Source organism: Netta rufina, assembly GCF_964035555.1.
Source record: "Netta rufina genome assembly, chromosome: 14".
Classification (NCBI taxonomy): domain Eukaryota; kingdom Metazoa; phylum Chordata; class Aves; order Anseriformes; family Anatidae; genus Netta; species Netta rufina.
In genome coordinates this window covers 7,123,448-7,150,665 of record NC_140137.1, presented here as the reverse complement: position 1 = coordinate 7,150,665, position 27,218 = coordinate 7,123,448, and the positions used below count along the sequence as shown (strand labels likewise).

The 27,218-nt window shown below is 46.3% G+C and overlaps 1 protein-coding gene across 2 annotated transcripts in view; it reads right to left on the bottom strand.

Moving 5' to 3' along the window:
- Positions 1–963: 963 nt before the first annotated feature.
- FGF18 (fibroblast growth factor 18) overlaps positions 964–27,218 on the bottom strand; it is a gene marked incomplete at its 5' end in the record, with an annotated part of 68,864 nt that continues 42,609 nt past the window's right edge. For both annotated transcript variants that reach the window (XM_084295167.1, XM_084295168.1), the window contains 2 exons: positions 964–1,365; positions 19,220–19,326. In XM_084295167.1, the coding sequence (XP_084151293.1) occupies positions 1,099–1,365; positions 19,220–19,326 (374 nt within the window). In that variant the 3' untranslated portion in view covers positions 964–1,098. The remainder of the gene's footprint in view (positions 1,366–19,219; positions 19,327–27,218) is intronic.

The following is a 27,218-nucleotide window of genomic DNA, read 5'->3' as shown; positions in this document are numbered from 1 at the left end:
ATTTTCCAGTTTACCTTCTCCTTGGCCAAAGCTTTAGGAAATATTTGGTGTACTGAAAAGTATCAAATTTAAGCCTCGCTCTTGAAAAACTCCAGCACATCAGCCCATCACCCCACATAAGATTTCTCCCTTTTGGAAATGAGGGAGAAGAAAGACGACAATCTAGAGGAAAAGGAGGAATCACAGAATTAAATTAGCAATGATGTTTATAGTGGGGAAACCATCTCAAACATACTGTATAGCCCTCACATCAAAGGTAAATGTCCATCCAAAAAAAACAAACAAACAAAAAAAAAAAACAACAACACTATTCAGCAAAGGGAAAGAAGCATGAACAGCAAAAATATATACATGTGTTTTAAATAATTTTTTAATTGTTGAGGCAGTAATACTTGGTTCATGGAACTGCAATATACAGAGAGGTGAAATAAATAGCTTATATATATATAATATATATAATATAGCTGGTTTTAAAATATTCCCTTATCATTGGTGTACTAGGTCATTTTGTAGTCACTTGAATGTATTTAGCAGCATTCTCCAGAACTGAGCATAATGCAGGATCACAGAGCCGTGACACCTTATGTCGTCAGAAAGGTTACAGAAGATCGATGCGTCGAGAACTCCACGGAAACTCAGTCACTGCGGCACACACCATCTTGTCTCGGTCCAGCTTGCAGCAGACAATAAATAGATTACTGCAAAACTGGCAATTTTCAGGGCAGGGTCTCAGTAACTTTGGGAAAGAACTTTGGTTTTCTTTGGTTTTATTTATTTATTTTTAATAATTACTTTTTCCTCTGGGGATATGCTTGAAAAGTTGTCCTTTCCAAAAAGAGAAATAAGCACCTGTGTGTCATCAACAACAAGAAGTCAATTTAAATAGAGCAGTTCATTTTGTTTTTCAAGTCACAATAAATCCCTAACAGCTTTTCCCCAGCGTTTGCCATCTAGTCTTTTATTAATTTTTTTTATTTTTATTTTTTTTTTAAACACAATGTACAAAAATAGAGCTTCTTCCTTATTTTTAATGTAAAAATATTCCTCTGGTGCAGTTTTTTTTTGTGGTTTATTATTGTGACACTGTTTTGTCTATTTTTAACTGGGGTTGGTGGGTCGTATTCTCTTAGTCCTCTTGGTGACTGTTGTGTACTTGAAAGGTTTCTGTATCTCCACTTGCCCCTTTGGGTACCTCTTCATAAAATGTACATCTTGCTGGTTCTCCCGGGTCTTGGGCCCTTTTCGTGGCCTCCCTTTTTTGGTGAATCCAACATACCAGCCTGAATATTTTGCTGACATCAGTGCCGTATAGTTGTTTTCTAGGACTTTTTCAATGAAGACACACTCCTTGCTGGTGCCATCAGGCTGAAAAAGAAAAAAAAAAAATCATTAATCATTATCCAAATGCAAGCACAGTGACCAAAACCCAATTTGGCATAAATAAAATCATCATATCTGGACTCTGGTTTTGGTTCGACATTGATAGTCGGAGCAATAACAAACATCAGCTCAAATAGAAATGATTAAAAAACATAAGATCACCCATTATGTGTTTTTTTTTTAAATAATTCTGTCCGAGGGGAGATTTTTCAAAGACAACAGTTTATCTAGTCCAGCTCCTTCAACTGCAAGCAAAGCAAGACATTTCACTTTGCGTATTCCACTAGCAAGGAGGATGAATTGAGCTTGTTCCAGGGAAACCTCATACAAGATCAGGGGAAGAAAAAAAAAAAAATTCACATGGGCCAAACAACAGTGCTTCTGCTACTACTGCTCACTCTTGATATATTTCCAAAAATACCTTATAAGCTGTGTCCACAACTACCTAAATCCCTCTAAAATTATTATAAGCCTTGCTCTAAGCTTTCTGAGTGCTTTGAACACTCCCCCAGCCTCCCAGGCATGACAGCAGGCAAATAAATGGCGGATGGGGCTCCTGGAACGAGCCGACCCCACTTGGATTCCCATGTTGGAGCAGCCCCTTCAGGATGGGTCTGCATCCTACACACCTCCTGCGCCCCAAAGCCAACGAAGCTTGGGGACAGCTTAGGGACAGCGATGCCCTGAGCACCATATCCACCCCACAGCACGCCCCTAAATTGCTTGCCTCTTCACAGAGGGAGCCAGGACTGAATGCAGCACTGGAGGTCAGATGCTCCTGAGTGTGAGAGCTGTTCCCTGACCACCTGGGAGCAAAACGCCCGCAGTGCCAGGACTATTCAGACGCAGCCTAATGCAAACACACCTCCCCGTCACTGTCACGGGCCCGTGATGGGACAGCACCCAGACCTCAAACCGCTCACTGGTTTGAGATTTTGGCAAGATGGGTTCTCCTCAGCTTGGAGGCTTTCTGCCAGTCCCAGAACTGGATTTGGAGTGTGACAACATATCAGTCTCGGGTTGGATTCAGGACTCCAATCTGCACAGCACTCACAGCACTGGAGGGGGTTCCAGCATCACCCAACAGCACGTTTAAGTTGTTATGCACAGCAGAAATTCTTCTCACCTGCAGTCCTCTGCCAGAAGACATGTTTTGTCCTTTAACTGCTGATTTACTGGTGTGCACCTAGACCACATCACACACTGAGTGCCTCCTGTACCAGCGCTTTGTTTTAGGCATCAGAAGATATTATGTAGATACAGGCTCACTTCAGCCCTGGATATCGTATGAGCCCTGTGTGTTTTACAGACTCTGCCCAGCAAAGTCAAGTAAGGGGCTTCGGGTACTGCAGGCCCATGCTTATGATTAAACTCATCCCTCTCCACACAAACACCCCGGTGCCAGACCTTTCTGTCCCTGGGGGAACAGAGAAGCAACAGTGGCCAGCCCCTCCTCACAGGGCTGCTGTGGGCACGATGCTGGGGGAACGAGCCCCTTCCCCACGGCCAGCTCCGTGGGGCCAGGCTGCTGCTGCATCCTGAAAGCCTTCCTGAAGCCCTGCACACCCGCAGCAGCTTGGTGCACTCCGGGGGAGCTGGTGTGCAGGGGCAGGAGAGAAGCACCAACAGTCCAAGCAGCAACATGTGGTGCTAACCTAGAACCATCCTGTCTAAGGGGGTTCGTTACCACACGTAGGTCTCATTAAGAGCGCAGGAGAGATCCCAGCAAGTTCTGCAACAACAGAACAGGACGGTAACAGGCAGAAGGTTTGAAAAATGGCACCGGATGACTTCCTCTAGCATCAAACAGCTAACCCGGGGTCTGCACGCCTACGGGGACAGAGCCAACTGTGCCATACAACAGCAAACTCCATCCTGGGCCAGGCACAAAGGTCCTAATTTCATCATCCGCAATCTGAAGGTTACAAATGCATTAATGAATGGCAGAACTAGGCGAAGCACTGTGGTTTCAGTTCCTGGGGGGGTCATTCTCCAAGCCCTGGGTTTGATCAAAGCCACATGAGTGGGGAAGGGGGAAATCAGTTGACACCACAGGGTTCCACCAGGTTTCAATGTGAGGCCATAAAACCAGCCCCAGGTTTCTCAGGGCTCAGCCCACTAGAAACCTTTCACCAATGAATGGAGAACTTTTAAACAATACCATGGCTGGCTTTCAAATCCACCCAAAACCAGGTGCTGATGAACCGACCGAATTTGTACTGCAGGGGCAGCAGGTAATTGGAACGGCTGTTTCCCTCGCGCTTGCAGAAAGGTCCTGGCTTTGAGCCCTGACCTTGTTGCTAGGAGAATTGAGGCGTTTTCATGCAATTTGGGAGGTTTCCGCTTGCACTGCAATGTCAGTTTCTCATGGAAAACGAAGACTGGAATTAAAAGAAAACGTGTGTGTAGGAGGGGGAAGTTATTCTATTCATAACAGAGAAGTATTTACTTATACCTTCAAATTTGCCGACAGAGGCTAAGACGGAGACAGGAGGTGTAGGAATAACAAGGTGCAACTTCAGGCCAACCTCAGGGCTAATTTGAAGTAAACAAGGTACACGAGATAAAATAACTTCGTTCTGGAAGAGGAAGAGCTAAATGATTTGATAACATGAAATTACAGCAACATTTACAAGTACTTCAAGATAAATCAGGATAAGGACCTTGCTCTTCCCCAAACAGAGCATTCCTGTACGTGCTAAGACATGTCAGAGACAGACAAATGATTTTCAAATACTTACAAGATGATTTTACAGCATCTATTATAATCCCCAATAGAGCATAAATCACTCACACACGTTACCTACACCATGGAGAGCTGGACCCACAGTAATCTATTAGGGCAAAATAACAATTTGTAAGGGTTTTCAATATTTTCTGTCACCTTGTTTTTATCAGGTGTCAATCATTTCATCACGTCCCCGTTAAAACAGCAGCCCAAAACTCATGGAGACTGCTGCCACGGTCCTTCTCTCCTCCATGGGAGAGAAGGATGGAAGAGAAAAGGGAGACAGCTCTCACCACGTGTGAGTGGCTTTCAGGCCAAGACAGCCGGTGACAAGGCAGCCTGCCCTTCTCTGAAAGCTCTTGATGCAGTTCTTTGCCACCAATATGGGGCTGCAACCTCTCCTGCAACGTCAGCGGGGAGATGCTGCCAAGCTGCATTTCATACATACTTCACTGTCAGGATGCACCTTGCAGAGCACTCACCCTTCAAAACACAGAGTTTTATCTTTTGAACTGATTCTTTAAAATAAACATGACTTCTTGAGAGCCTCGCAGCTGGGCAGGAGCTGCTGAGCAGCAGGGGAGGACCTGCACCCAGCCCCAGTGCCCTGGCAGCCCCTCGGAGCAGGGCTGGCATGAGGGATGCAGACAGACAGAATGCAGGGAGAGGAATCCACCCGCAGAGCTCCCAGCTGAGACCCTGCCCCAGGAGGACACAGATATCAGCAGCACTGAGGCTGCTCCTGTCTTTTACTCTCCTGAGGCTGAGGAGCGGGGCTAGCTCAGCCAGAGGTGCTCAGTCCCTTTTGCCTCTGCAGCCTGCTGGCACCTGCCTGCCTGGAGGAGGTCAGTCTGCAGGCAGTTATGTGAATAAATGAAGTTTTAAAGAGAAAAGCTCAATACAGTATAATGGCTTAGGCCTTTCTCCTCCTTTTTTACTGAAAGTAGAGTGTGTACAGCATCCCCGCCCTGCAGGAAGCATCCCTGCCCAGCAGAACCGCCAGCCCCACGCGGGTGCTGTGCCCCAACTCCCTTGGGACCAGTGGCTGTGACACAGCCCACAGCTGCCTCACAGAAAGGGCTGCGGGACTGAGCCTCAGTCTTGCACCAACACCAGTGCTCAGCTTCTGAGACCTCAGCTCTTTCCAGAGAAATAAAGATTTTTATTTTCTAAACACACCCCCAATCCCTGTGAGACGACCCGGGAGCTGTTAGCCAGACTTGAGATAAACTTCTTCCAAAATGCCTGACCTAAAATCCACCCTCCACAGAAAACTCTCAAGCATCAGGCAGGCCTGCAAAGAGGTGACAGGGAGCACAGCCCTGAGGGTGAAACATGGACAGACCCAGTGAGGAAGGCAGCGTGCAGCCGTGGCTTCAGCGGGGCATCTCCAGGAATTCACAGCCGGGCACCAGCTCTGGATGCGCCCAGCGGCGTGGCAGTGAGCTGGAGCTGTGGCAATCTCTTTATCAAGCAGGGCTCGGGCAGCAGCAGCCACTCCAAGTCCAGAAAGGGATCTCTCTGCTGCGGAACTGTTTATCTACCCCAGGCCAGCTTCACCCCACGTGTAGCGGAAGGCCGCGGAGTTAAGGGAGCTGCATGTGAGCCAGGGTCTCTCCGAGTGCCACGAACTCACCAACGAGGAGCACTGGATTGTTTGTGCAGAGCATTTGGCGACAGCCTCCCCAGTATTAAACGTGAAACATGTTGAACTGACACTAAAGCAGAATTAAGTGCCAAAGCATTTGCTGCTTCTACAATTACACTCCGGAGCGCTGTGGTGCTCCTTCTCTCCCGCTCTCCTTTTTTATGACCCAACTTGGTCTTATTGTAGTTTTGCTTTCTTGTTTTAAGTTCTCCAAATGGAAAGGATCAAAGGGCTCTTTGTTGTTGTAGCAGGAGCGCGGCTCTGAGCGAGGCATTACTGCCACTAACAGCTTGCTGCTCAGGGGGAATTCGCGGGAGCCTCTGTGCCACCAGCCTGAGCCAAAGCATTAGCAGGTGCAGCAGCCGCCTCCTCCTCCTCCCTATTAGCCCGCAACACTAAGCCACCTGAGCAGCTTTTTATGGGAAAGGGAGGCCAGGGCAGGTTTTCTCATTTATGCTTCACAAATCTGGCTCAGTGGGCACCGGCAAATCCAAACTTCCTTGGCTTTTACGGCAACAATAAGCTTGCACAAACGGCTCGGATAACGACACAGAGCAGTGAGAGATGCCTCCAAAAACTGAAAGGTTTCTCTGTTCGCAGAGATCAGGGCGCAAATTAAGCCCTGTGAGTAATGCTGTGTTAAGCTGTTGTTCGCTAAGCTTATGTTAAAACACCTCCCTCCCCTCCCCACCAAACCATGCTGAAATTAGGAGCTCATGGAGTAAGGCTGGGGTGACCGAAAGCACTGGTGATGGGCTGCAAATAATGACAAACAAGCAGCCGTATGAAACGTGCCTGTTAGGACCCAGGAATGCCGGCTTGGCACAGGATGCTGTGACACTCAGCGTTTCAGGAGAGACGGGGATGACTCCCCTAATTATCACCTCCCTGCAACTTCAGCCTCTTCAGGCTCTAAGTGAAATCATGGAGACACGAGCCCCCCATGCAGAGCCAGGACCCAGGAGGAGGGAAAGCTGCTACTCAAGCAAAAGGTGTCCAAGTGGGACACTTGCCTACCTTTTTTTTTTCCAGGAAAATCCCTGAAAACAGACCTTTTCTGCATCCCTCCCTCCCCCTCTGCAGACAGACGTTTCCCAAGCCGCGCTACCCCACGGTGCTGGGCTCTCACACCACCCCAGGTGAGAGGTCCCCCCACGGAGCACAACAATTATTTCAAAGGCTTGCTGAGAATTCCCTTTTAATGCTGGCACTGTTAGATTTGCGCGCCGCATTATACAGAAGAAATCCTGCCCTTTGTTTTCTAAATTTCAGAGCAGTGACAGCATGGAAGTCTTACGTTTTCAGGAAATGTCCAGCTCAGGACTCCCAAAGAGCCTCCCTGACCATCCCCGGCCAAGGACCAAAGGCCAGTGCACCTAGCATCACTGATACCCCCCTATAAAACCCCGGAGCAGTTTACGCATCAAGTACGCAGTGGCATGTGATTTTCAGCAAGCATATTACTTCAGTGTTTTTGCACCAGCTCAGCTCAAAGTCAAACAGATGGGCAGCACACAGAGCCTCCAGACTCGCCCCACATGGCTCGGAAAATCCCGAGCGGAGGAAGGTAAGGCAGGACCTATGTTAACGTAGCAGCTTTTAGCACTGCCACCTCTCCCCCTTCACACGTACACCTTTTAAACGCAGGTCAGAAAGCGTGACAAACGAGGCGGGCACAGCAGCTGGCAGCCACAACCCCAGCAATGCTGTAGGAGAAGTCCCCCCCACAGCACAGCAGATCCCAGTGCTCCGGCTGCCAGTAAGCTGGGCGCAGCCACACTCGTGCACTTTATAGGCATTATCGGGACAGATCTGTCAAAAGCATCCTGATGCTCAGCATCCAGGATTTATGGCAAGGACTCCTGACCACAGAGACACCTCTTGACCCAAATGCATTCTTGCTCCTAGACCGGGCTGTAAATCAGGGAAGCTGCATCTATAACTGCCAAGAGTTACTCAGCTCCATGCGCGTTTCCTCCAGCTCTCTGGCCTCTGAACCTGCACAATCCTCTGAGGAAAATACTTAGGAGTCATGATGGGCAGTTCAATAAAAGTGTCTGCCAGAGCACTGGAGAGGTTAATTACGTACACAGGACATCTAAGTGCATGCATAAAGCAGGGGAAGTAATGCAAAAATCTCCACAGAGGCGATTCTCCAAAGAAGGTGCATCTGCATTTGCAGGCCCAGTTTCAAACTAGTTTTGCCCATGTTTTGCACCTGCCCATATACTGTGGGCACTCCTGAAAGCAAATATGGGCAAATAAATGCAAATATGGGCACAGTCTTGCTTGTGAGGGATGGGACCTGCAGGCTTTGCAGAGCCCTGTCCTGCCCAGCTGCCAGACACAGCACGAACTGCAAGAACCAAGGAAGGAAGAGAGGGTTTACAAGTTTTTCTTTCCTTCTACATTTCACTCAAAAACTCCACTTTTCTAACTGGTATCTGCTGAGCAACCCTCGTACAACCCTTAAAGAGCATTTTGTCACAGGAGAAACAGAAGGATACGGAGATGAAATAAGTACTTGTAGGGGTGAACCCAGCAAGGCTGTGGCTGTGTCAGGACATGCCTCCTAACCTGCTGCTTCTGTCACAGGCAAATTTATTGCTAACAGCATGGCAGGGAGGCACATATCCATAATTGGAGCAAATTAGGATGGCTTCATCTGGAAAGATGCACATTTGGTTAATAGAAATTCCTAACTGCATCTCAGAGAACTGTGTGTACTTACTATTAATGACAAGAAGTGTCAATCACTCTTTAAATGAATTTTATGAAAACTTAGGAGGATGTAATTTAAGTGAGTACTTTGGGTCTCCTGCAATAGGAAGCTAGGCTTCAGGAGATGTGAAACTACAGGCAGGTTTCAGACATGACATCTGAGCAGATCTGTGACATCCACCAATTGCACCTACCTGATCCAGCTGAATTTACGCTCCTAGGTGCTAACTGAAGGAAGACGTGGGAAGGTATTGCTACCCATCCATACAAAGCACCACCTGTTAGGTTATATGCAATGCTGGGCTTCATTTTAGAGCAGCCTCCACTGAGACCCACAGGCTAGTTCTGAACTTTCTGTATGAGGTATGTAAAAGCAGCACCATCCACCCTTCATTATATGGTGACCTTTGCCACCACAGGAAAACTTAAATACTTTTGATTAAAACATCAGGTCTAGACAATAACTGGAGCAAAAAAAAAAAAAAGCCAGACCAGAGCAGCTGCTGACCTCATAGTAGACCTGCTACATCCTACATTTACGCACATTAAACAAACATGTACCGACTTTCTAAGTTGCCATTTCAAACAGGCACAATCCCATTCAGCTGACATTCTGGTAGTGACACCAGTTTCCCTGGGGTGAGTTTAAATCAGTGGAATATAGGACCAAGAAAGGTCATTGATTATCTGCAGAATGGCATTAGTTCTGTTCACATCAAGTTATATTGCTAAGAAAAAGGAGAAGCCCACACTCAAATCAAGTGCTATCCATAAACCATCGAGACTTGCTCCAGCCTGTGAATGACAAACTGTAAACAACAAATGTAAAAAACCATAACTGCGAACAATGCATGAAAGGCTTTTAAGACTTGTTCTCCTTTAGGAAAACCTAATACCATCCTTTAAGCACCCAAAAGACAGCATAAGAACATGTCAGGGACAAAAACATACTTAAGCAAGATATTCTTTTCATTGCCTTAACAATGGTATTGTAACGGCCACACCAAATGGACTGTCTTTTGCTGCTGTTGAAGCATAGCTTTTTATTCTCCACTAACGAATTAGACTCTGTGCTCACTTCACATCCAAAAACCACTTGAGAGCCGAGCAGAAACAGTCCTTGAGCAGCTGGATCCACCTGACTGCACATCTCAACTGCATCCCCTTAGGGAAGACAAGACCACATTGCTTTGTTCCTTGTTAAATACATCAGCGTATTTGCAAAGTAACAGTTAGAAGAAATATCACCCCATCTTAAAGGCTCTCAAGACCAAAAAAATTGCATGTGGGACACAAGATGATCTAAGGAAAGCAATTAAATGCAATTTGATACAAGCGTCTGCACAAGGCACATGCAGCACACCCTCTCCACCCAAACAGGGTGAGGCATGACCAGGGCTCACCAGGGATGATCACCCCCTCTCAATAATTTTAATTAATGTTTAACCCTAGGGAACTGAAATACTCCAACGTGACACACAGCTGCAATCACCAAGAAACACAGACGACAGGATGTTAGCAGCTTTATGGTGACACTTGCTCCTTGAACACAGAAAGGATTAAATTAAATTATCACATAGCTTTCAGGAAGGTGGCATTTTTTGTCCAGAAGGGAATATACAGCTTTCTGCCACAAGCTAAGAAAAAGCTTTAGATGTCAAGCTCGCAAGCCTGGTCTGCAACATGAACCCTGACTTTGCAAAACTCCAGTCTGAGAGACAGAACTGGTAGTACTTAAGATAATAAATACGTAAGGTTTTCTAAAGGGAAACATGAGGTTTGCTAAAGAGGAATTGCAAGAAATCTGTGAACTTATTACACAGCTCTCTGGTGACCAGACAGACAACTGGGACTCCATACCATAAAACAAGAAAAAAATACATTTGTAAAACAAAAGGACAAGTGGTTGTCAAAAGGGACCTACCTTTTGCTTTTTTTTTTTTTTTTTTTTTGAGCAGGCACCTGACTTAAAGTAGTGTGCCATTACTGAGAAACCTAAGTTAACAGGAGATGCTGACACATGTCTCCAACATGACTACGATGGCCTCTTGACCACCTGGCCTGACCCGTGAAATGATGTATCGAGCACCAGTCCCATCTTGGATGTTTTCACTACCAGCCGAGGAAGCCCTGGCTCACAGGGCGCACAGCGGATGCCACAGTTTGGTTAAAGCAAAACCTGTCTTTGGTTAGCCTCAGAGAATCAACATCCACCTGAGGTTCTTGGAAGATTGCATCAGGTGAAGGTAACACAGCAGGACTTAGCACACACTTTAATACCCACGTTATTCTTTTCAGATGCTAGATACCCAACCCAAAAAATGTGAGTGCTCTGCCAGGCAGAGCAGCTAGATCGGAATCCAAGCCCAGCAGCATTGTGCATGCTTAAATGTGCTTAATGACCTCAGTCTATGAAACCTGTGAGCTAAAGCCATCGGACCATGCAGGTAAAATGAACACTCAGCAGCCAGTGCTTTGAAATCTCGGACAACTGAGCAGCAAAGGGAAGACATTGGTAAGCTGCCTATGTGGTGGCATAAAGCTCTGTCCGTGCAGTGCCACGAATACCACAACCCTCTAGGTCAAACAGCCTTCAGAGGTTTGGCATCCAAGCGTACATACACAAACACACCCCGAGGCCAGAATCTGTTAAGAATTGATGCAGTTTTTCACCATTTACGAAATAAAGACATCTTCTCCACATAAGCAAGTTTATTCCATCTCTTCAATGTCTCCTGCACTGAGTGAGCTCAAACACCTCCAGCAATTCCTGACTATCCCCATCCTCTGCGCAAACTTCCCAAGCCTCATGGCTGTTCAGTATTCATCACCATCCACAGAACTGCTCTCCTGCCTCTGAATACACGGAGCTTCAAAATGACTCTGCTCTCCCTGCATCACCCAGACCTGCTGCTCACCACCCCACAACGCCACGGAACATCTAAATTCCTTCCACAGCATTCATTCCCGGCATCATTTTCCCCTTTCTTTTTCACCTCCAGAGAAACTTTTAAGTAACACCCTGCTGTAAACAAATTGCCAAAAACACAGACCCAGGACAAGGCCCATTGCTAACAGCAAACATTAACACCGCAAAGGCCCAGTTAACTCACACAAACCCTGACCACTTTGAAGGAACCACTGAGCACCTAAGTCTATTTGCTTTTGTGCCAAGGCAGCCTCAGTGTAATAAACACTGGAAAGTAGTTTCACTGGGTTCAGCCATAAATGGCTTCTTGGGAATCATTACACGGTCGTGCCATTCAGAGCAGGGATTCCTGGAAAAGCCGGGCAACGCTCGGCATCTGAAGGCTGCCCCAGGCGGCCCTCAAGGACAGGAGTTGTTCCAGCGTGGCTCCTGCCCGCTGGGTGTGCAAACCCAGAGCAGCCCTCAAGCTGAGATGCTCCATCCCCATGCCACCTACAGCTTCAGAATGGAGGGTAAAAATCATCACAGCCCATTAGGGAAGGTGCATAATGGAGTCTGGCTGGCTTCAGAGAAGTTCCACAACACAATTATCGTGTGTCTGCATAACTTGAAACGGTACAACAGCAACGTCCCTGTAACAATGTCTAGCAGCCCCTCCAACACCTCTCCAGCACTGCAGAGATGTGAAACTGCAGCAAGCGAACCAGATGCAAATACCCCCAGCATCCACAGAAGTTTGAATGCAATGTTTCAGTTCGCCCAGCGATAGGAAAGGAACAGCCGTGAAAGGCTGCAGTGTTACCAAAAGCTTTGTGGTCTGGGGGCTGACAACAGAGGAGGGTGATTTTAGCTTCCACTTGTGCTTTTAATTTTATGAGAATCTCAGCTTCTAAGTTTTCAGAACAAAAAAAAAAAAATAATCAAAATTTTCTCCACAGGTCACAGAAAAAAAAAAAAAAAAAAAAAAAGTCTTCTTAGGCAAATACAGAAGACTAATCACTCAATAGGAGGAAAACTGGCATTGTTTTCTCAATGGTTTCAAGACCTTTGCAGTCCTGGAGGCTCTGAGTCAGGATTTTTGGGCACTTGTGGTTGGTTTCAGATCAGGTCCATATTCCAAATACAAGAGGGTTAGAGGTTGGTTGGCTCCAGGTTCTGCTGGGGGTGTTTATTTAGATGACTAAAACTAAAACTCAAAGGGGAATAAAAGCTTGGGAACGACTCATTTTAAAAAAGAACCAATTCCACCCTATATGAAGAACCAGATTGCAGTCCAAAATGAGATCTGAGCGAGATCCAGCAAAAGCCATGTCAAGTTTTGTTTGCAAGTGAGATGCCAAGTCAGAACAGTTTATGATTGAACACATCACAAAGAGATCCGCAAAACGCCTGTTATTAAACCTGACACTCCACTGTTCCTGCTTGTGTTTTTGTTGCCAGTTCAGCATTCAGCCCTAGAAATCATTAGGTTTTATAAGTCCCTTTTCCAAGCAACCCGAACACTGTGCAACTCTGGGAAAAATTCCGGATAAGCATCAAAGCTGTGTGAAACTCGGAGTCCTGCCCCAAATCCAAGATGCAGTTAGGCACGGTTTTCAATATACAAGCTGGGGAGTGTAAGCACCTCATCTGCTGGATCTGAGGACCAACCTACCAACTCCTAGATACATGAAACTGCTGAGTAACAGAGATCACAGCTGGCAGAGTGCCCCCCTGCCACACCATGCACCTCCAGAGCAGCTCGGCCCATCTTGGCAGCTGTGACAAGCTCTGGCACAGGGAGGGACCAGGGAAGACCCAGGACCACGAAGGACATCCTCAGGTAGGCAAATGGCCCCAGTCTCTGAGCCCATCCGTGACCGCCCTTGTTCTCAGGCTCGTGCAGACCCCTGGCTTTACAGAAACAAATTGTTTGCCCACAAACAATTTTGCCCCTTTGTGTTTCAAAGGTGGCTTTTCAAGAAAGCTCGCCCTCAGTCTTGACCTTGTGTCCACCCAAGTCAACTGGTGAAAAAGTGGATCCAAACACACTAACAAGGCTTTGGAGAATCCACCTGGTGTCTCCCAGCCAGGTAAGTCCCCTGTCCTACAAAGGGTGGCTCCCAGAGAATAACCCCGAGCCCTTGTAACCCAACACGCTCCTTTTCCTGCAAGGCCAGGGGTGTTATAGAGGGCCAAGACTGCATGCAAAGGCCATAACAAGCGCCTTCGCTCTTTGATGCTGTCAGAGGATTTTTTAGCCAACTTTCCTGACTAAACACACACATGCTTCAAGAAAACCCCTATTTTAAAGCTGTAATGTAAACAACCCCAAATTATTACTATCCCCTAAAGGCTACTGCTGGCAGGAATCAGTGATAAAGCTCTGCCAGAGCAGTCTGGCATCTAGCAACAATTTGTTTGTTGTCCTGCAAAAATACAGAGAGCCTTGCCATATGGTATTAGCAACTTTCTGGTAACATTAAGAAATATATTGGCTTGGAAAGCAGTTATCACACCAGAGAAAGCCTTACGTTTCTGAGGCAGGTCTATGCTGTAAGCGGCATCAGCGTGGCCGTGGCAGTCAGAGGAGGGAGGAGAGGCAGAACTGTGCCACCTCCAGCCCCAGAGCTGATAACCGGACCCTGGCACTGCCTTGCTGCGGGGCCGAGAGGAGCTGCACTGCAGTGCTCATCTGTGCTTGGTGACTGCCACGAGGGTTTCAGCATGGCAGGCACAGCAGCAGCAAATTTATCCCCAGAAAGCCCCCGCGTTACCTGTCATTGAGCAGAAGCAATGCTCCAGCCACCCCAAATAGCCAGCGGGGTTCCTACCTTGCCACGAGCAGCTCTTTCCCACCGTTCAAATTAAACAAAGGGAAAGCGGAAATAAAAGCAAGCTCATTAAATTGTTATTTTTTTCCCAAATAATGCATAAATATTGTAATGATTTTCTGAGGATGTTTGTATATGGGGTCACTGAGGATTTTTGAAAGGAAACCAAAACAGAGATGGTGCAAGTCAGCATGTGGTTTTAGTGGGAAACTGCCCATTTTATAGCATCCCATAAACTTTGGCTTCAATTCTTCTGAAGGAGCTGAACTGATATAAATGAGAAGAGGCTTCTGGGGACACAACTTGTTTCCAGATTTGACATGCAGTGCGCTTTTCTGTCTGGCAGTTGTGTCGAGGAAATCATCAACCAGAAACACTCGGTCATCACAGCCATCTAGGAAAAAGAGCTGCAGCTTTTCTCATGCTTTTCACAACCACCACCACACTCCCTGCTTTCCCTTAACATAAATAAACTGGCAGGGGATGATACTTGGGACAGACCCCCTTCTACTGCTTTTCTAACTCTGCCCCTATTTCTGGAGTTTCCTCCATAGCCACGTCCTGCCCCAGAACAAGGGCTCGCCCCCATTTACAGCGGCACTGGATCTCCTGCAGGCTCACAGTGTCATGAGCACAGCAGCACTACCCAACAGACCAGTGACAGCAACCACCTTGTCCTGACAGCTCCTGTGCTCAGAGCCCCATCCCACCCTGGAGAGAGGGCCCCAGCACCTGCCCCCTGCTTCTCCTTCCTGAAAGGGTTGAAGAAGTGTCTCCAAGCACTGAGAGTTGGAGCTGTGCTCAAAATGCAACCAACAAAGAGTGAGGAACAATATTGCTGTTGGATCCAGAAAATACACAACCCAGCTAAGGCGAACCAGCCGTGGAAGAACATCAGTGGGAGTGCTGGGAGCATCTTCTGAAGAAATTTCTGGATCAAATCTAAGACATGCTCAGCCCTTTCCCCATTCTTCTCAAATCATTTGGATTGCTTCCAGTCATTACTTACCTTCCCTGCTCCTACATATTGCTCTGAAAAAACACATCTCCCTTGCCATGGTCTACAAGAAGCAGCCTCTACTCCTCCTTCGCAACTTTGCAAGCAGCCAAGGTCCTTTCTCTTCTGCCCTTGTTCAGTCCAAAAAACAGGCCTGTTCCCTCCTCTCCCTTTATAACGGGGAGAGCAGAATACTCCTGGTACGGACACCAGCACTCGTGCAGACCACACTGTGTGATCCAATGGGTGACTGCTGCAGGACCACAGGAGATTCCCTGCAACACTCCCCGGGGATCAGAAGGTGCTCCAGTCCCAAGGACCAGCCACTGGCACCAGTTGTGCCCGATGCAAATCTGGGCCTCTCGTGGCTCCCATCTCAGACACCCTTCAGACTAAGTGGTGGAGGGAGGTATCAACCCCTCAAATAGCACCGGGTCTGCTCTGCCACCTTCCAGAAGACACTGATGGATCTTCAAAGTCTGTGTGTTATGCGAGGCAGTGGGGAAATCAGATCAGTGCCTAAAGGGAGGGGCAGAGCTTTGGTAATCTGGTAATGGTGCCAACAGATCCACTTTAAGCTTCCGACAGATCACTGACCTCTTGCAAACACTCTCTTGATGAGAGGGCTGGGCAGAGACAGGCAAAGGAAATGTCTGCAACGTCCCACAACTCTAGATAGCACAAATTTGCAGTAAGGACAGACACAGCAAGAGCAGTTAGAGGTGGCCAAGCTAATTAACAGCCACCTGCTCACATCCTGGTCTGCCATTCCTTGCTGCAGAGCTATAAAAGACTTATCTTTGAAAAGCATCAAGTCCCCACTTCATTGACATCAATATCTCAATGCATGGGATAAAAGAAGTGGAGACAGAGAGAAAAAACACAAAAGGACTCACCAGAAGAACCACAGTTAGCAGCTCAGAGCACCTCCAAAGTGACCATTAGCTCTTCCTACCCCCCAGATTGAATTATTGCAAATATTCAGAGTTCCTGCATTATAAATGAAAAGTCACCTCGTGTGTTTTGCTATGAACTCCTACGTATGAAAGAAGCTAGTATTTCTACATGTGCTAAAATAGACACCAAATACCCACAGGCAAAAAATATGAAAAAAAAAAATCTTTCTTGGCCCTTCCTTAACATAACACTAAGAACCAACCAAGAAATACAATCCAGTTTGTTTTCCTCTGGTGCAGGCCACCTTTAACAGAAAAGTCACTCCTTGTACAACCCATCCAGTTTTCGTAAGCAGCACATAAGAACATTGGTGACCTCAGAAAGTGTGAGCTGTGACAAGAAATACTGTCAGAAGCCTGCCCCACCACCTCTGAGCCCTTTGGCCAACATTAGCTGTGAACACACATGCAGTAACAAATGAGTGAGAAAACACAAGGTTTTGGGCTCCTGAGAAAGCTCCATCAGATGGCCTACACTCAAAAGATCTGGCATGAGTGCAACTTCCAATAAATAAATAAAGAAGCCAAAGGCTGCTCTTCTGAACCCAGTGGATTAATCTGTTTGCCTGCAACGTAACCAGCTCCAAAGTGGGGAGCAAGCCCAGTTTCTGGAGTGCTTCGTCACAAGTGCCAGCTGAGAACAACAACAACCTGCTCCCATTTGTAATGCCCGTTGTAGGTGATTATGGGAAACAAGAAGGACTAAATTCAAAGCAGGTTTTCAACTGGGGGGGATCCAAAAATGCTGACTGAGAAGGAGAACAAAGCCAGATGGCATATGCTGGTATTGTTAGGGATTATGCAGTGTAAGGCAATAGGAAATGAGCAGAGAAAAAGAACCAATTTCATCCCATGGCTCCTCTGCTGCCAAATGAACATACCGGGGCAACCGTGAAACAATCAGTTTATGGGTTTCATTCCCCTCCACCCCCAGACTGAACTTAAATATTTGTATAAGCTGAGGCGTAACTTTTATCTAATGTTTTCCTTGGGGTTTACTAGCTGTTTAGAGCATTCAGTCTAAAAAGCATTCCCTCAAACTCTTGCCACAAAAAGAGCTGAAACTATGATACTAATTAAAACCACACTCTTTGGTATCAAGAAGACATGCTATTATTTTCTTTTTTGCTCATGAGAAGCTGTTAATATGGGCAATGCGTCTGGAACATTTTCCTTCCAAACGCAATGCTCAGTACCCCCTCCTGCTCAGGTCGGCTGGTTTATGAACTTGTCAGCAGTCTGGGGTGGGAAGGCTCAGATGGCGTATTTACAAGAATAGATTTTTTTTTTTTTTTAATAACAAGCTGTTTGCCAACTTAATGTTATAAAAAGCACATCAAGAAAAAAACAAAAGCTTTATGCTGCATGAAAGGTGACAAGCTAAAGAAATGTCCTGCCTTCTTGCCCAGTGGGCCAAATAAAGGGACTGATGTTGCCAAAATATACTATACATTTTGAAAAACAGCCTCTGACTTTGCCAGGATGCTTCTGGACACTCAGCACATACCGGGAAAGAATGTGGGTGGCAATGTGTACCATTAGTGACCCACACTGGGGTAAAATCCATTAAATAAAATGGTAATATATCATGCTCATTTTAGCCCCATCGAATTTGGATGCTTCTAAGGTCTCCATTACTGTGCTACCAGCACCTCATAAATATTAACATATTTATCCTTACAACATTTCTAAGACATGTGGAAAAATGCTATTATCACATATAAATGATAGAAAACTAAGGTGTAAAAAAATCAGCGGTTTGGTTTGCGTTCAGTGCAATGTTCAAAAGCATCAGCGTGTATCCCAAGACATCTACACTGAGCCAAAACCAAATCTCTTGTCCAAGATCAAGCAGCGGTGTCCCAGTCAGAGCAGGTAATTACACCGCAGAGGTGCAGGAAGCAGAGAGCAGTGCCCACTTTGGTCCAGCTCTCGCATAACACCACGTATTCCCAAGTCCCCACTGATTTTGAACAGCATCCTGGATGCTCCCGGCGTCACAAGAGCAGATCTTCAGTGAGCTAGGCAGGGCGCCACAGCTAGCGGCTGCATCTGAGAGATCTGGGCTCAGTCTCGAAAGAAGCATCTGTAGTGCTTGTGAGGAAAACAAAAGTGGCAGGAAGGATCCTCTGGGGAAGGCACTTGTCCCACAAGTGTCACTCTTGGGACCACAAAAGTAAATAATGTTTCATCAGAGCAATTGGTTTCTGGTTTCTGTTTGGGAGTGTGGCTTTCACTGCTCTGCCTTTGTTGACTCAAAACAAAACTCTGCTTCCCTTTTTCACAGCCACAAAGATGCCAGATTTTAATTTCTGGCGGTGCATAGCGTGGGCAGAGGGGGAGGGGGCCTTTTGGGGTGTTTGGTGATATTTTAGCTTTGAACAACCTCCTGCCTGCTTAGCAAGCTTCTAGGTTCGCCAACAATACAGAAAAACCGCCTAAGTTACAAAAACAAGTTAATACGTAAAAATATGACTTCAGCAAAGAAGTTAAGCTGCATGGGTGAATATGCTGTAATTTGCTGCATGCTTCCATCGAGCAGGGATCCAAAGTAATAAAATATTCCTGTAATGCTAGAACCAGGAGGCCCAGCCCTAATAAGATGTTTCAGTGGTGAGTCAGGATGTAGGGTGGCAAAGCTAATACTGGAATCCGAACGAGTTCTCTGTTGCTACCCTTTCTAGCACATCCCTATGTTTCCTTTCTTCCAATTTAATTCTAAAGTCAGAATTGAATCAGGTCATGAAGTTATCGTGGAGATGTCTGTAACACTGTCATGCAGAAATGACATCTTTTGTCAATTTCCTCAACCATGAAATGTAAACCCATATGCACCCAAATCATTGCCACAGAAACACGGTGGCTGGCTGCAGATTTGGTTTTATGGATGTGGAGGAGGCTTGGTGAAGTTACGGACTGCCTCAAAATGCCACGTTCCTGCTTTTCATTTGAGGCTGACAGACACAGCTCATACACACCATTACAGCTTTGAGGAGGCTGCTGAAGGTAACAGTCGCTTTACAAATGAATTAATTGGAAACACTTACCTTCCCCACTAGCTTGCCTTTCCTGTTCATGCAAAGGTAGAAGTCTGTCTCCTTCCCTTTGATCCGGACTTGACTGCCAAAAGTGTCCGTTTCCACTAGAAGCTGGGCTTGTAAAGGAAGAAGAAAAAAAAAGCATTTACCAACGTGGTCACATGAAGTTAGAGTGTGCAAAGCTGAGCAGCATATCGTCTCATTGCCTCCCCCTGAACCACACCATGCTGCTTGGATGCTCTACAAGGGAACAACTCAAAGAACCATCCCTGCACCGAGCTTCAGACTTGTTACAGGTGCAAGTCTGACACGTCTCCACTGACTCCTGTGCAGATGCTCCAGATTTAATGCCCGTTTAGCACAGAACATGCACGCACACATGTGCGCTCCATATGTCCGTGCTATCCCATCAGGAATACAACGCTAGATGCTCTCCTGCACACTGCAGGAGGGTTCTCAGTAAGAAAGTGGATTTAATTCTCATGCAAGGTACAAGACTAGCACGACTAAAATCAATTTCCTTTCCCCACAGGCAGCAGCCCTCAAACACTTCACAGAAGCATCCCAGCCACACGCTCGTGGTGCAGACATCTCAGCGACCTCCTGAAGATCACTGTGGCAGCTAGTAGGGTAGAAATTCAGCACTGCTTGTTCTGTATGATGAACACCCACGCTCAGAAGTCCTCAGAGCATCTAGATATGTTCCCAGGTCATCTCTGATTTCTTTGTGGCAATCCACTTCTGCCGAGCCCATGACTCATGCTCTAGCTAGGAGAAATATTGTCAATCTCATAATGCCTAGGTATTAAGGCTACAATGCTGCTTTGGAGCATTTTCAGCAGCCATGGCAGGGGCTAGATTTCTGCTGCATCTTTATACAGTCCTGACACAATTTTATTTGCAGAATTGGGTCAGGCTGTCACCCAGATGCGTAGCATGCTATCATCATCACTAAAACCTATACACATTCAAATTCAGCATTTCATTCTGTCTCTGATCTAAACACAAATTCCAGTCATGCTCGAGGTTCAGATTCCAAGAATTTCCCTGGAGAGGCAGGAACATGCAGACTGGACATTTTGGTTCAGCTCCATCTCCGATATGCAGGGGAGAAAGTAGACATGGTAGAAACACAATGCAAGAATGTGTAAGTGTCAGCAAGTGCAAATCCACGGTCCTGCTCTGGAAATTCTCACGTTTGTAAGAACTGAGTCTTACCGTAGAAACACAGTTTTTGCCAAACTCTGGAGAATGTTTGATCTGTGCTGCAAAAAGTCACATTCTTTTTGGCATTCATATTTCAAACTTTAAAACCCTCTAAGAGCAAATATGTTCACTGTAAGGATTTACCATGGGGATAGAAATAGGAGTTTGTTTCATTTAAACACATTAATATTTTTCCCACTTGTAAAGTCAGCTTTTGGCTTCTGCAGCAGAGCAAATATCACAAACCTTTAACTCACAGAGGCCCTAAATGGAGTTTTCCCTTTGCAGCTCAGTCACATATGCAAGTTCAAGGTTTGCCAGTTACCAGCTGTTTACATTTATTTAGATATATTAAACCTTTATCACAGGGGATATCTAAAGAACAACTTCTTTCAGACAGCAAATGGGATAACACCTGATTTATACCAGTATAGTACTTGCAAACACACATAAATACGGACATTTATCTCTAAATCTTTCAGAAATGGACACCAGCTTGCCAGCAACAGCGGAGGGCTGCAGGCTTTGTGTACCCACCTGCCAAGGAGGCACCAAACCAGGGATCACCTGCACGCTTAAGTGAGGAACAGCCACACGAACCAGAAATGTTCCACCATAGTAAGGACATAAAGACAAGCAAAGCCAGGATAACAGAGTATGTCACAGATCAAAGACAGGGCTACAGGGGAGGCCGAGCCAACTGGTATGTCCTTTGGAGAACACCCACCACTACAGGCAGCTCAGGGGGGCTGCTCGAATGTGGTGCTACAGAAATGGATCAGGCAATGGCCATTTATCTGTAAAGAACTGACTGTGAAAGACTGACTCCTCACATGAGGAAGGACCGGAGCACTAAATGGTCAATCTGAGAGTGGGAGAACAGCAGCCTGAACGCAAGAGGCAGTTCCAGAGCCAGCACAAGAGATGCCAAAGACTGGCTCATGAAACACCATCAACACCCAGAGCTCTGAGGAGCTGCCTGCAGACCTACAGTGCCAAATCCACCCAGTGATGCAAGCGGGGCCACCAAAGGGCTGTCCAGCCATGGCTTGACAGTTTGCACGCAGGCGAAAACAGGACGCTGCAAGTTTGCCTGTACCACCTGCCCCGCTCCTGCTAGCCCCTGCTCCGAAACACGTCTCAGCTGCAAGGCATCCCATGTCCCCCCGAGCCTCAGCACTGCTACTAGAACTACTAAGAATAACCCTGAATATCAGATATGGGTCTTGTCCAGCCAAAGGAGAAGCAAATGTTGAAAAACTCTCTATTCTATTCCTCTGCTTGGGCTGCTGTCCTGCCAGACGGTCAGCAACCCACACGCCTCCAGCGCTGGGTGCCCCCTGTGCAAGTCCGTGCTGCGATGAACAAACACGGGGCACACCGTCTGCTTCCCCCACCCCCTCGTGCTGCAGCCAGTATGAGTAATATCCAAGCTGATTTTAATTTGAAAAATATCACCTTAAAAAGATGCCGGTTCCCTGCTGTGAAAATTAAAACCATCTGGATGGAGTGATTTCAAATAATTAATCTAGGTCTCCTTTGACACCACTACTAATTAAAATATGATACCTTCCTCCCCCTTTTTAAATAAAGAATTTAAATAAAGTTTAAAGATCTAATAAAATAATGTTATAATTTAGAATGAAATGGGACTCACCTTTCCTGTGGGCTGCAGAGGTTACGCCAGCACCAAAGTCCCTCCCGGATGAGTGCCACCGCATGGACCAAGCAGCAGTGGGTGGGCAAACACCCAGTGCAGCACCACACCAGTAAAGGCACCCACATAACCCCCTGTTCCAACAAGGCTCATCGGCCCCTGCACCTAAAGTCTAGGAACAGGGAGCAGAGGGAAGGAGGCTCAGCAGAAGCTGTGATCCTGGCTGCCAGAGCATGGGCTGAGGCAACTCATGGGTACCGCTTCTGGAGAACCTGAGTCTTAAGATACTGTAAATGTGTTCTTACTTTTAGGTATCCTTGTCCTCCTTTCCTGCAAGAGAGATGAGTCTGGGCTACGGTTCACAACCCAGTTGGTTTCTAGTCTAAGGCACCCTTTAGATTCTCCTTTTAAAAACAGCCACCTAAATGAGGGAGGATTTACCTGTCTCTACCTAAATTCTCTCAACAGCCCAGATAACGTCCATGAAAAACACATTTAGCTTCCAGACAGCTAAAATCAGCTGGGGTGAATCCCAGCCCTGTAAAAGCAAGGGAACTTTACATGAGTTCTCGATGGAAATCAGCCACACCAGGCAGGGGCAGTGCCCCCACAGCAGCATGCTGCTCACCCCACTGCACTCCTTACTTTGAGCTCCATTTGCCCCTGGATACACTGGGAAGAGATTACAATCTTTATTTTCAAAAGCCCTGCACTCTAGCCTTCAGATCAGGTATTATTGTTTAAATTCTTTGACAACTAGATATTCTGACATATTTTCAAGGAAAAAAAAAAAAAAAAAAAAAAAGAAAAGAGAGAGAGACAGAGAAAGAAAGGAAAAAAAAAAAAAAAAGATGTCTTTAATGTCTTTAGAGGGTAAGATCTTCTGCTACATGCTTTTGCCTTATTGGCCCATTTAACCTAAACCTTCCTGAAAACTCCCACTGGAAGAGACTGGAATTCCTCAAATGTCTAGGTGAAAAGGATTACATATATATGTTGAAAAGCTATCTTCCAGCTAAAAAAACACCAAGTCAGGGAGATATGCAAAGGTGGCAGAAAATATGCCGAATTATCTTTCAAATATTTTCTGGGAGTGCAAGGATGGGAGCCAGAAAAGCCCAGGGAAAGAGAAGAGAAAGAGGGCACAGTAAGCACCAGGTTTATACGATATCACAGAATCCTAAGTGCCAGCTAGTTTCAGGTGCAATGGACAGTATAAAGGAATACGCAAGTAAGGTGCAGAAGGACTAGATAATTATGAACATTTCTGAAGAAGCACTGACGATAATCAGAGTAAACCAATTTGCTTCTTCTCGCTCTGGTTTTGCCTTCAAGGAAAGCTAGATGAGACAGAGCCCACAGGCTGGAGGAGTCAGTCTGCTGACGGTCAGCACAGAAGCCCTTCTAACCAAGTCCTCCTATGCTGTATTTGCACGTTCTGAACTAACAAATTTTAAAAGCCTCGAGGCCAGGCTACAATAGCCTGCATCTTCAACAGGCCAGCTAAGGGAGGCTTTCTGGAGAAAAGGACCTCAGAGGGACCAAGATTCCAGGCTTTTGTCCTTTTTTTTTTTTTTTCCCATTACAGTCTCACACAATTCCAAGTTGGGAAACTATTCTCAGCATCTGAAACCATTTCCAGTTAATGAAAAGAAAGGATGTATAGATGAACTGATGCTGTGGTCACAGCTCCTGCAATGGAGAACAGCTTTTTACATAGTTCCCAGCATGTATCACATCTAACTCATCCCCTGAGAGTTTCGGAGAAAAAGATTTATTCTCTTGTAGGACCTTCCAGTGAGAAGCCCAGGCTGGCCAAGAGCAAACTCTTCTGCACATCCATGCAGTTTAAACTAGTTTGAACACTGCCTACCCCTACCAAAAACCATGAATCCTTTTGATTTTATGTATGACCACAACATCAGAGAGAAAGATCCTGTCTCCACTTCACATTCATGACATAACAAAGAAGAAATAATGCCAAAATTACATAAAGTCTGTAGAGTCTAACAAAGCCTGTAGACTAAGGAGAAGTGAGGGAATCTATGCTGCATCCATAATTTTTTATTTGCTCACTTTTATATTCCTCCAAATTGCATCATTTTAAATAGTTATAGCCCATACAACCCAATCCCCTTCTCCATTGCTCAGGTACAAATCAGGTGTAACTACTGAAATCGGTGAGGCTGGTGGTCGGGAGGGCAGAGCTCTGCCCCACCTCCCAATACCAGAAGCTCATCCCGTCTGTCCTGGGGGAGCACAGGCTACGAATGTCAAATCACAACAAGGGGTGGTCATGGGGAGGTGGAGGAACAACTGCTCCAAGGTTCAGGCCCCCGGTGTTTCCTTCCAAACGCCTCTAAGCACCCAGGTTTGAAGGGACGACCACCACCTCTTGTTCAGTCAACTGATGGAGTTAGGGAAAAAGACTGGATTTCAGGCATGTGAGCCCCTTGGAGCATCAGCCCATTCTTATCCCCCATGGCACTCCTGTGTGCCTGCTGTTGGGGCTGGAAGGGGAGCAGGGCAGAGGGCTCCGTGGGAACATAGGGAAGCTCAGAGACAACCCATCCCTCCTGCAACAGCACACACCAGTGCTAGCAGCTTTCAGGAACCAGACAGGTTAAATATTTGCATGGGAGATGTCAGAAGAAAATCTATAATGCAGCAAAGGCCTCAAAGGCACTTACACTGCAGCTACTTGATCCTGCACATACTTCCACACAAAAGACTTTGCACACCTCGGAAGTCCCTGGAGTGCTGATAAGGATCGCTGCATGGCCTCAGGGTCCTGTCCCTGGGTGGGTGGACACAGGAGGTAGGAGCTTTCCCCTCCCAGCCCTCCAAAGGGCTGTCTCCTCACTCTGCTGCCTGCAACCACCTTAAGGGCTTGAGGAGATAGAAAAGCCCAGGATCCCAGCAGCTTCAACAGAGAAATGAGCTAAAATTCCCTTCCTAGCACACACTTGAGCATCTTCCTGAGGTTTTTACCTCTGAAGTAGCTGATAAGGGCTTCAGTCTCTGGGAAATGCTTCCAGGCACTCTCATCTGCAACCAACAGTCTAACGGCAAAAAGGTGTCCTGTCCTGTTTCCAGGATCCTGAGCTACCCACTCGGTGCTTGCTGGGCACGTCTACGTGACGCGAGGCCAAGACATGTGGAAATATCCGTGCTGGTGCCAACCACACCAGCCCATGTACCCAACCCAATACAGATGTGCGAGCACAACACCCTGCCACGGGCAGTTAATGCTGCAGGGTGCACAGGACAAGATATTCAGCTCCTAAAGGCATTTGGGTACTACAATGTCACTTACATGCTGCTGAAGCATCCACTCTTTAAGCCTGTCACACTGCTAGTGGCTGCACCTTCAGAGATGCCCACCCCAAAATCCCCTGCCAGTCCAGCAGCGGCTAACCAAAGATGCCCAAGGAATGACTTGGAGCTGCCAGCGCTCCCCAAGCATCTCAGGGATCATCTCAGGTGAGCCTGCCTCACAGCTCTGCAGAAGGTGTACTGCTTCTGCCAGAACGGCAATACCACGGGGAAAAAAATGAGTCTGAAACAAAGAAGTACTCTTCTCAGGATTGCCCACTCTGGCTCCTAAAGGAGCTTTCAGACACAATCCCTATAAGCTAACTCTATTAATAACAATGTTCGTCTTGAGGGAAGTCTAAATGAAAATATTCACTTAAACTTGAGGTCTTGAACCAGTCCATACATATGAAAATCGTTTGACAGTTTAGTGGATATAAGACCAGAATAATTACCAAGGTAGGTCTTACAGGTTTTACCCAATTTAAATAAAACAAAACAAAACAAAATTATATATGTATATATATGAGGACAACATTAAGACCATAAGTACCATGATACCTACCCAGATCTGCACTACCCAGAGTCCGGTCATCATTTACCCACATGAAAAGTGTGTGTAAAACATTGTCATTCTGACACTGAGCCGTTTGCACCCATTTGTAGGTATATGAAAACAGGATTAAGCACTGGAGAATAAGACTTGGCCTCTTGCAGATGTTTTATACATAATTCACCATAAGAGACACTAAAAATACTTTGGCAGTAGCTTTAATTATGGTGAATAAGCTTATTTAGACAAGATTCAGTAAAACTGCAGGCAATAGGTTGTGTGCTTTAAAAACGTCTGGGCAGGGAGCAGCAGTGAACAAATTCTGAACTGAACTTTACCACCTGCGAGCTTGCAATGACTAAGACGTAGGCCTGGAAAGAGAAACGTTAAAAATGTTAGCACAGAAATTCCTCTATCTCACCAGGGTGTCTTGCTGTCTCCAAACACAGCTCAAGTGGACAGTATTTCTACAGAGGCAGGAAAACTGCTTGAAAAGCTGCCAGGCTCCAAGTCTGGAATTAGTGAAGGATGAGCCTCAAAAAGTTCAGAAGCTCTGTTATGCTTGAAAAAGCACCTAAAATGAAAAATAAAGGGCCAAACCCTGATGTCTTTGATCATTCTCATTTGAATAAACTCCTACTGACATAGTAAAGACCAACAGACAAGGACCTCAGAACCTGGCCCTGAGCGTGCAGCTGAAATTCATCCAAAGTATTGGAGTCTCTTGGGTCTGGAAATAACGTGAACCTTCCCCGTCCCACGGAGGGCTAGAATTACCACAAGAACAAACTTTGCAGAAGTTATTTTGACTCTCTTGTTCCCAGTCTCAGCTGAACCCAAAAAAAATACTGATGTACACAAAAATAACAATAAGCAGAGAATGACAACTATGGGAACCCCATGTACTCTTGCTTCTTCAAAGCTGCTCTCTTTGTGGCCAGAGGCATAGGACAGACTGTATTCACCCCAAAGCACTCATCCATCTATCTTGGGCAGCCTGGTGGTTGGCTGCTCATCCTCGGCAATGAAGTAGGTGTGATGTTAGCATCACCACATCCCCTCACCGAGGAGTCCCAAGCACATAAATCTCTCCCCCTGCCAACACCGTGATGGTTTCACACACTCCAAAAGTTAGCCCCATCCAGGTCCTCATGTTGTATTTGTGCATACTCCAAATTGGTGTCAAATCAGGAGCGATGCATAAGGTATTTGCGGTGTTAGTTGAATTAAGCTATCAGCCACATCTGGCACAGAAATGAATGTTACATTCTCCGTAT